Source organism: Dermacentor silvarum, chromosome 7 (genome assembly GCF_013339745.2).
Source record: "Dermacentor silvarum isolate Dsil-2018 chromosome 7, BIME_Dsil_1.4, whole genome shotgun sequence".
Classification (NCBI taxonomy): domain Eukaryota; kingdom Metazoa; phylum Arthropoda; class Arachnida; order Ixodida; family Ixodidae; genus Dermacentor; species Dermacentor silvarum.
The window spans coordinates 119485894-119495784 of NC_051160.1; the positions used below are offsets into that span (position 1 = coordinate 119485894).

Below are 9891 nucleotides of genomic sequence, written 5' to 3' on the forward strand. Positions count from 1 at the left end.
ACGATGTGCTCTCGAGATTGACTTCACGGTAAGCCCAGTTTTTTGGTACAGAAATTATTTACGAGTTGTTATGACCCTTCCCAATTTTCAGACTTCGCCGAATCTGTTACCATAAAAGAGAACGTTAGACCGCCTAGAGCGATTTTCCAGGTCGTCAATTTTTTTCTTGTACACCTACAAGACCGTTGTCACTGCCACGCGATGGACTGAGCACTTGGGGCTGCAGCCAAACTTCTGCTCCAGATCAAGAACACGCTTTGTCAGTTTTTCTAAATCATTCTTTAACTCTAAGTGATTTGAAGCACCTTTTCAACAGATTCTTGAAGTACTGTATTGCTAGCTTCACACCAGCCACAAGTCTAGCTTTCCTCTTGGCCTTGGTCATGAGTTCGGGTTAAGCTCGACATCGCCTCCCAGAACAAGCAGGCACATCAGATGCATACAGAAGCGCGAACACTTTTCAAACATGAGGTGGCCACGACACCGCTAAAGGACAGACATCATCGTCACGATAGCGTACGCATCGTAGTAGCTAACTATACAAACATCAGCGGTGAGCGTAAGATCACATTGGCGGTGCCGTGGCCCAGGGTGGCGTCGGAATGCGCGCACTTTTGTACTGCCCGCTCAGCTGACTCGGTCCACGTTGCCAGACGGAAGAAGCTGCGGCGTCCAGAAGTGGCGGAGCATCGAGGAGAGGCGAACTGGCCAAAAACGGCATTGATAGAGAGCAGTCCGTTGACGAGATTCCCCGTGCCAGGGCGAGCTTGTATCGTTGCGCCATTCACGCATGGGTGTCGTCGGGACCGGCGGCCGCATCGAAGAAACGGACCATTGCCAATCCAGAAAATCAGCAACAGGACCTGTACAAACATCAGCGGTGAGCGTAAGATCACATTCGCGGTGCCGTGGCCCAGGTGCGTCGGAATGCGCGCCACGTTTCTACTACCCGCTCAGCTGACTCGGTCCCACGTTGCCAGACAAGAAGCTACGGCGTCCGGAAGTGGCAGAGCATCGATGAGAGGCGAACTGGCCAAAAACGGCATTGATAGACCGCAGTCCTTGACGAGATTCCCCGAGCCAGGGCGAGCTTGTATCTTTGCGCCATTCACGCATAGTTGTCGTCGGGACCGCCGCATCGAAGAAACGGACCATGGCCGATCCAGAAAAATCAGCAACAGGACCTGTACAAACATCAGCGGTGAGCGTAGTATCACATTCGCGGTGCCGTGGCCCAGGGTGGCGTCGGAATGCGCGCACGTTTCTACTACCCGCTCAGCTGACTCGGTCCCACGTTGCCAGACGGAAGAAACTACGGCGTCCAGAAGTGGCAGAGCAACGAGGAGAGGCGAACTGGCCAAAAACGGCATTGATAGACCGCAGTCCGTTGACGAGATTCCCCGAGCCAGGGCGAGCTTGTATCGTTGCGCCATTCACGCATAGGTGTCGTCGGACCCCCGGCCGCATCGAAGAAACGGACCATGGCCGATCCAGGAAAATCAGCAACAGGACCTGTACACACATCAGCGGTGAGCGTAGGATCACATTCGCGGTGCCGTGGCCCAGGGTGGCGTCGGAATGCGCGCACGTTTCTACTGCCCTCTCAGCTGACTCGGTCCCACGTTGCCAGACGGAAGAAACTACGGCGTGCAGAAGTGGCGGAGCAACGAGGAGAGGCGAACTGGCCAAAAACGGCATTGATAGACCGCAGTCCGTTGACGAGATTCCCCGAGCCAGGGCGAGCTTGTATCGTTGCGTCATTCACGCATAGGTGTCGTCGGGACCGCCACATCGAAGAAACGGGCCATGGTCGATCCAGGAAATCAGCAACAGGACCTGTACAAACATCAGCGGTGAGCGTAGGATCACATTCGCGGTGCCGGGCCCAGGGTGGCTTCGGAATGCGCGCACGTTTGTACTGCCCCGCTCAGCTGACTCGGTCCCACGTTGCCAGACGGAAGAAAACGCGGCATCCAGAAGTGGCGGAGCATCGAGGAGAGGCGAACTGGCCAAAAACGGCATTGATAGACCGCAGTCCGTTACTGAGATTCCCCGAGTTCCAGTGCGAGCTTGTATCGTTGCGCATTCACGCATAGGTGTCGTCGGGACCGGCCGCATCGAAGAAACGGACCATGGCCGATCAGGAAAAGCAGCAACAAGGACCTGTACAAACATCAGCGGTGAACGTCGGATCACATTGGCGGTGCCGTGGCCCAGGGTGGCCTCGGAATGCGCGCACTTTTCTACTACCCGCTCAGCTGACTCGGTCCCACGTTGCCAGACGGAAGAAACTACGGCGTCCAGAAGTGGCAGAGCATCGAGGAGAGGCGAACTGGCCAAAAAACGGCATTGATAGACCGCAGTCCGTTGATGAGATTCCCCGAGCCAGGGCGAGCTTGTATCGTTGCGCCATTCACGCATAGGTGTCGTCGGGACCGGCCGCATCGAAGAAACGGACCATCGCCGATCCAGGAAAAGCAGCAACAGGACCTGTACAAACATCAGCGGTGAACGTCGGATCACATTGGCGGTGCCGTGGCCCAGGGTGGCCTCGGAATGCGCGCACTTTTCTACTACCCGCTCAGCTGACTCGGTCCCACGTTGCCAGACGGAAGAAACTACGGCGTCCAGAAGTGGCAGAGCATCGAGGAGAGGCGAACTGGCCAAAAACGGCATTGATAGACCGCAGTCCGTTGATGAGATTCCCCGAGCCAGGGCGAGCTTGTATCGTTGCGCCATTCACGCATAGGTGTCGTCGGGACCGGCCGCATCGAAGAAACGGACCATGGCCGATCCAGCAAAATCAGCAACAGGACCTGTACAAACATCAGCGGTGAGCGTAGGATCACATTGGCGGTGCCGTGGCCCGCCAACACCATATAATTTACAACGTGCGTATTCCCCTCTAAGATAAAAAGTGCTAAAGTACCACCACTGCACGAATCAAAGGAAAAAGAGAGGATATAAAATTATAGACCTATTTTGGTGCTTCCATTTTGCCGTAACACCTCCGAAAACATAATATGCACTCGCCTAACAAGTTACTTAGCGAAATACAAAATTCTTTCTCCTCATCAGTTCGACTCCAGAAAAAATTGCTCGACAACAGCAATTTCAACGTTCGTTCACATCATTAGGAAATTATGGATTCCGGTTTAATAGTAGCAGCAGACTTTATTGACTTCGCAAGGGCGTTTGACTCTCTAAATCAGAGTACACTTAAGCGCAAACTTGATCCATATAGAATTATTGCAAAATCTCTAGCGCTTATCACCAGCTTTTATTGCGATAGCAATTATATGGACACTCAAAAGCAGATTTCTGCCGTCGGCGTCGCCGTCGCCGTCGCCGAGAGGTTCCGTATGACGTCAATGGAGATGAAATCGTCGCCGCGCGCCGCCGAACGCTGTATGTGCGAGTTGAAAAGGGCGCGAGGGACGCGCGATTTCACGGGGAGTGAACGCACGGCGGAGAACAAACGCGCGTTCTGCGCTGTGCTCCCTTAAGGGCTGCAGAAGTAGGCGTCTCTTTCCTCCTCTACAATCACCATATACGTAGAGTAAATGTACCTTCTTCCGACGCGCGAAAGCTGTGGGGGAGGGGGGAGGGAGGGGCAGGGAAGGGAGGCGACGTTTAGCTGCGGCACCAAGTGCCTATTTATATCAGAGGCTCCGGCAACAGTCACCAACGCCGCACGCATTTTGAGCGAACGCGGGCAAAACGCCGGCGGCGTCGACAACAGTTCTGCGTGTTGCCGGTGCTGCTGCATGTCCAAGTTTATACATCTGATAAAGCTGCTATCATTACTCCCTATAGCTCTCTTCAAATTTGCTATCGCAATTGATGCTTCGCCTTTCAGGTGAAACTGCGACAACTTTTTTAAAGGTACAACACAAATCGTTCATCTCGTTAAGTCACAATCATCTGCTAAACCAAATAATATCGGGGTGCCACAAGGTTTTATTCTTGGACAATTACTTTTTCTTTTCGTTGGTAATGATTTGCCTTAGCAGCTAGTGAATGCCAGTGCGATACTTAACGCGGACAAGACTAATCTACAATTATCAGATCGTAACGAATGCACCTTAACTAGCAAAGTAATGCAGAACTCCACAATCTTCATCACTGTGGCACAACTAACGCCGTCACACTTTATCATACAAAGACTATCTTCACTCTTTTTCACTCCGAAAGGCAGCAAAACTTAGCGCATAATGACGTCATGTTCGACAACTGTTTAATAAAGCATGCCAATCACAAAATTTCTGAGAGTAGTTATAGACCCTTACCTAAAATTTCGTTTACATCCACGCAACGTTGTTTAGAAAGCCTCTTACGGATTGCATGTTCTTTGTAAACGTCGACACGTTTTTCCAACAGAAATGGTAATTATTCTTGATTGTGTGTTTATTCATTCACACATAAACTACTGAATTGCTATATGGAGTTGCACGTGGAAATCTCACCTTAAATCCCTTCTAACTTACCAGAAACGAGCTATTCGCGTAATAACGCCTAATAATATCAATATCAGAGGCAATGATGTGTTTACATACTTTAATCTATTAAGTGTACACAATCTAGTTACTTATAATATTGCTTCTATATTATACACGATATTTAATGGTAATCTCAACTTATTGTCAGTGTATCTTCTTCAGTCACCTCGAGCTGACGAGTGTACTTTACGCCATCGACTTTTGCTACTTAAAATTATTACTAATTACGGTCGCCAAACTTTGGAATTTAGAGGAAATATAATTTGGAATCGCCTTTCTACTAATGTAAAGGTACCCCTGTCTCTTTACTCTTTCCTGGCACATATAAAGAATTCACTCCACATAAATTCATTCATTGCACAATAATTTGTAGATAATTTTCATACAACGCTTGACTGATTCCCAACCTATAAATATATAAGGAACGTTTGTATTAATTAAATCAAATTGTCTCATCCCTTATACTTATATTGTTCGATAAGAGTGACCATTTGAAGTTATGCCATATTTGATGTTTATGTATGTCCGACCTTGCGATTTTATTAATAATATTGAAATATCCTTGTTATCAATTGTTGCCGTTTAATGTGTTTCTTCATGGTACTAATATGGTTCGGGACCCTTTAACAATTTTGTAGGTTCCAGAAAAATGTAATGTACCCTAAATACAATGTACCCCAAAAAGACTACAAGCAACTTCAAACATCAAACATCAGTCAGTGGCTGCTGCAGGAGTTTTAGGAAGTAACAAAGCGTGAGACAGGCACGTCACGACTTCTCTCTTTCGAGCGCTGTCATGGCGCAAACGACGAAATTTTCACGGTTGTTGACATTGCATGTAGCCAACATGCATGTCAGAGGTATTGCGTTTTTACTGAAGATCTTTCTTGCAACCGGCTCGCCGCACGAAAAACACAGCGTACACTCTTTCCACATGTCGCGAGGCCCGGTCTGAAGCGGCCGCTTGACATGATATAAAAGCTCGCTACGACGGGCAAGCTCCCACAGAGAAACAACGACCACGGCTCCGTTCTTCAGGCTCTATCTCAGAGAACAATTGGAAGAAACATACGTCGCAAAGGCACCGGGGGAAAATCGAAATGTTCTCGAAGGTAAAATTATCACACAGTATTTTCCCTGTAGACGACCTGACAGTTCTTCCATTCCACGCAAGTCCCATAACTGATAGCGTGCGCCGAATAATATTTTAAGAATTGGGGTGCAGAATTTGTTTAATGTATAAACTGTTCCATATTGCTCTATAGAGTTTCAGACGTCGCTATACATACGACATATTGAAATTTCATCCTAATATAGTGCCCCGTTAGCAGAGATAACTTCACTTGCTTTGCGTTTTCAATGCGGAAGATCTTATCATGCATGGTCTGCACGCTTTCAGAATGGTTTCCCTGAACGTTATCGGCATCTAAAGCTGAACACTTATTTTTCAGATGCAGTTTGCGCAGGACTACATGCCGGGAGTAATTCTGTCTCAGTGGTCTTTCAACATTTGTGTTTTCATTGCTATTATTACGTGTTTCTGAGGTGGTTTTATTCCTTACCACGGAGATATTTGAGAGTTTTGCTAGATTTAGCGCCTAGTGCCGCTATCTAGAAAAATTGTCACCGGTGCTCTTTTTTCTTCTCTGCAGGTGAAACTGCTCGTGCTTTGCTTTGTCGCAAAGGCTTGCGCGCTGCGTCACCACCAGTCCGCACCTGGATACCAGGGTCCCGGCTACAGTGGTTACGGTGGCTATAGCGGTCCTCCAGCAGGCCCACCTTACCAAGGCTACGCTGATTACTCATCCGTAAGTAATCATTGCGCTGTAATTCTGCGGAATTCAGCTTTATTTGTTGTTATAACCATAAAATTAAGCGCTCGCTCAATACTTTTCAGCACTACTGTCTTTACTGAAGAAGTTGAGAAAGTAGCTGTTGTACTCTTAGCACTACCCATCGTCCAGTGTGGTGAAGGAGAAAGTGAAGCTACTACATCGATCGCTCTCTGCCAAAATGTGCTGCATAAAACAGAAAATGAGATTAAAATGCGGAATGCGCAATGTTTACGTCAGTAACATAGCTTTTTGCTGCGTTGACCTGCATTCAGCTGCGGTTATCCTACCACCCCTCGGCAGCAGGCAGTGGATATTACGGTAACATTTCAGGCTTCGAAGAAAAAATTGAAAATTGCTCCCATTACCGTTTTAGATTGGTTCCATTTTTTTGGGGGGGGGGGGGGCATTCCAGCAGAATTGTCTTTTACGCAATAATTTAAGTATCGGCTTCTATCAACGTCAGGACAGTTTTCTTCTTAAACAAATGCACGCAGTCCTTTTAAGCACAATACACGCACTCACACGCAGTATATGGTTCGTCAAAAGGTTAAAGTCGTCATCGTTCCTCCTAACTATATAAGCACTCCTCACGGGAAGCATGACAGCTCGATGACCACAGCAGATTGCTGACACTCAGCCGGAAGGCCGTTTTGTTCGCAGTGCACTACTTATAGTGTCTCCATTAACATCAGCCTTAGGCTCCAATGCCACTGTTTGCAAAGAGAGCAAGCATAGCGGCCGTGACCCACTTCATGTGCCTTCAAGAGGAAACTTTAGCTCGGAAGTCCCGACCTCTTTTCTGTAAACAAGGGAAGGAAGAAAAAAATTTTTAGGCACCTACGGTTTATTGCACTTGAACAAAAAAAAAAATAAGAATCTAGTAAATGTAGGAAGCAGATTTCTTTCTTTATTTGGTTAGCAAGCTTCGTACATCAAACCTTGCCAATTTTCGGGAATTTATTGAAAACATTTGGAGCACTAAATCAAAGTTGTGCTTTCTAGAGTCACTAGAATTTAACTTTCTCAAGTGCAACAAGCTTGATTCAAATCAGTCAATCGCGGATGTCTCATAAAAACATTTCTGTGTTTTTCATATATTTGAATAGGCGGAGTCGGAGTAAAAGCTTCCTTAAGTATAGACGTTTATTATATCTTTAGTGATGCCGTGGCCAGTGGCAATGTATGGTAGACATAAGCTTATAACACTCCCCCGTCAGCGATAGCGCTCAGCGGTCAGCGAGGTAGGTTTCACGCAAAGAACTCATATCAGAATTTAGCGACATTTTTGACCTAATACCTTGCTAAATTGACATTATACTAAAGAAATACCAGTTTTCTATTTATGGTAATCTTATTTTTCTTACCTCACCGAAGGCCGGAGAGTTACGTGGAATTCTATCAGAAACGTTTTTTTTATGTGTCGCTGTGATGCCACGAGAACTACAAAATGCATACTTTGCGTTCGCAGCACACAAAGCCGCAAATCGCGTTATGCTGTAGCAACTGGGGATACGATATTCCGTTAAGCGCATTATCCCGTGACACCAATCCACTATCTCTCTGACCCTCGTAACACTATAAGTGGCGGATTTATTCACTCGCTATTGTTCTGCTTTGATAAATAGTCAGTATTATTATATTACCCTGTAGCAAAATTAATTTCCATTGAGATGCGCATCAGACAAGTCCGTTAAGCTCCGCTTAGACTAAGCTGTAACATTTCGACAGGTGTTGTGATATTCTCTTTTAACACGAAAGTGTTTTATGCCGGGGTCCACCAAGACTTCACTGACGTATTTCCGTCACGGAAATACGTCAGCTTACAATGTACACGAACATAATACAAAGAAAGAAACCAGAAGAAAAAGTTCCACAAACATGCAAAATTTGGAAATCGAACCCACGACCTCTCGGTCCGCGACGATAGATCGCCGAGCGTTTAACCCATTGCGCCACAAACGCATTTGCAGAGAGCTACACAGACGCGCCTTATATATCTAACACTCCTCCGTGTACCCGCGCTCTTGCTCGGGGCGGTGCCGCCGCCTACGAGCAGAAAGGAGAAGTACTGCATTATGACACTAACGCGCACCGACAGTGAACGCTTCGGTGGTCTCAGCACTACGACGCCTCGATGCCAGCATTCGAAGGGACGCTGGCATCAAGAAGCACTACCAACGCCACCGGCGTTCACCGTACTCAGCACAGCGGAGCGTGGCCTCCGCAATTAGCTCTGAAAATGTTTCTGAAGTTGATCGCGCAGGCTGCAATTACGACGCGCTGTACGCGCTGATTTGACTTGGTGACGATTCAGTTACGTGCTTTGTCTTGCGCGTTGTATTAGTGTGTCAGTTACGTGCTTCGTCTTTCGCGTTGTGCTAGCGTGTGCAGCGTAGTGCAGCTTCCATATGCAGGACGGTTGCTCATGGTCATCGACGTTGGTAGTCGTGATGGAGGAGACGTGCCACCAGGCGTCAGCGTGGGTGCATCAACGCCTAAGGGCGCTTTAGCCACAAAACACCAATAGACATTATATATCAATGTGCAATAAACATTACACTACTTCTGTGAAGACACGTTTCACTTTCGTGTTCTATACCGATTCCTATATAAGAGGGATCAACCACATTTTTTTCCATGCAGCCACCGCAACCGTACAGCTTTGGCTACGACACGGCTGACGAGTTCGGCAACCGGCAGTTCCGCAGCGAACAAGGTGACGCAAATAACGCAAAGACTGGCTCGTATGGTTACACGGACGTCAACGGTCTCTACCGGCGCGTCAGCTACGTCGCCGATGCCAATGGCTTCCGCGCCAGTGTAGACACCAACGAACCGGGCACCGCGCCGGGAGCCAGCGCCGGCGTTGTGTTCAACGCCGCGCCCGTTGTGCCGCCCGTTCCTGCTGGGACGGCAACACCTGCTGCGTACGGCGCCAGGGAAGCCCCTGGTTACAACAACGCATTGAGCGGATATGGTGGATATGGATACGACCCTTACGGCCGCGGTGCTGGAGCCGGCTATGGTGGCTACGGACGCTTCGGCTACGGCCCTAGTGGAGCTGCTGTGGGTGGTTATGCCAACGGTGGACGCACTCCTTCCGGCTACGGTGCCGCCGGCTATGCGGCGGGTCAGTATGGTCCAGCTGGCTACGGCAGATTAGCCGCTGGTCCCCATGGCTTCCGCCGTCGTAGATAAAAGGCGCATTCGATGTATGTGAAGTTTTCAATAAAAAAAAGTTGCAGTGGCTTAGCTCGGCTATTCCAGGATATGCGTAGCGTTAGCAAAGGTTCAGCTGATTATTCTTAGCTTTCCTGGTTGTCTAGATTGTCAAGGATTAGCTTGATTGTCATGCTTACTGCTGCTCCAATGACACAAACACGGTATACGTATTATGTGGCACATGTATTCATTCCTCCTACGCTCAACCGCTAATTGCCAGGCAACTACTTCGGGATCCGATGAGTCAAGCTTCTCCGTTCTTCTGCGCTGTTGAGCAGCATTTGCGCTCTCCTTCTCCATGGCTATACCACACTGGCAAACGCCAGTCAGAAGCG

The 9891-nt window shown here is 48.2% G+C and overlaps 1 protein-coding gene across 1 annotated transcript; it reads left to right on the top strand.

Moving 5' to 3' along the window:
• The first annotated feature begins 1153 nt into the window (after window positions 1-1153).
• Window positions 1154-9532, top strand: LOC125947195 (pupal cuticle protein 36-like). Its single transcript, XM_049671593.1, has 3 exons — window positions 1154-1201; window positions 6152-6307; window positions 8978-9532. The coding sequence occupies exons 1-3, from the start codon at window positions 1154-1156 to the stop codon at window positions 9530-9532; spliced, it is 759 nt and encodes a 252-aa protein (XP_049527550.1).
• Window positions 9533-9891: the final 359 nt, after the last annotated feature.

What these genes read in the sequence shown, in the direction of transcription:
- LOC125947195 (XM_049671593.1), top strand. Translation starts at nt 1,154, where the DNA reads ATGGCCGATCCAGAAAAATCAGCAACAGGACCTGTACAAACATCAGCG. An exon ending in GACCTGTACAAACATCAGCG is followed by an intron (nt 1,202 to 6,151) that starts GTGAGCGTAGTA and finishes TCTTCTCTGCAG; the next exon opens with GTGAAACTGCTCGTGCTTTG. An exon ending in GCTACGCTGATTACTCATCC is followed by an intron (nt 6,308 to 8,977) that starts GTAAGTAATCAT and finishes TTTTCCATGCAG; the next exon opens with CCACCGCAACCGTACAGCTT.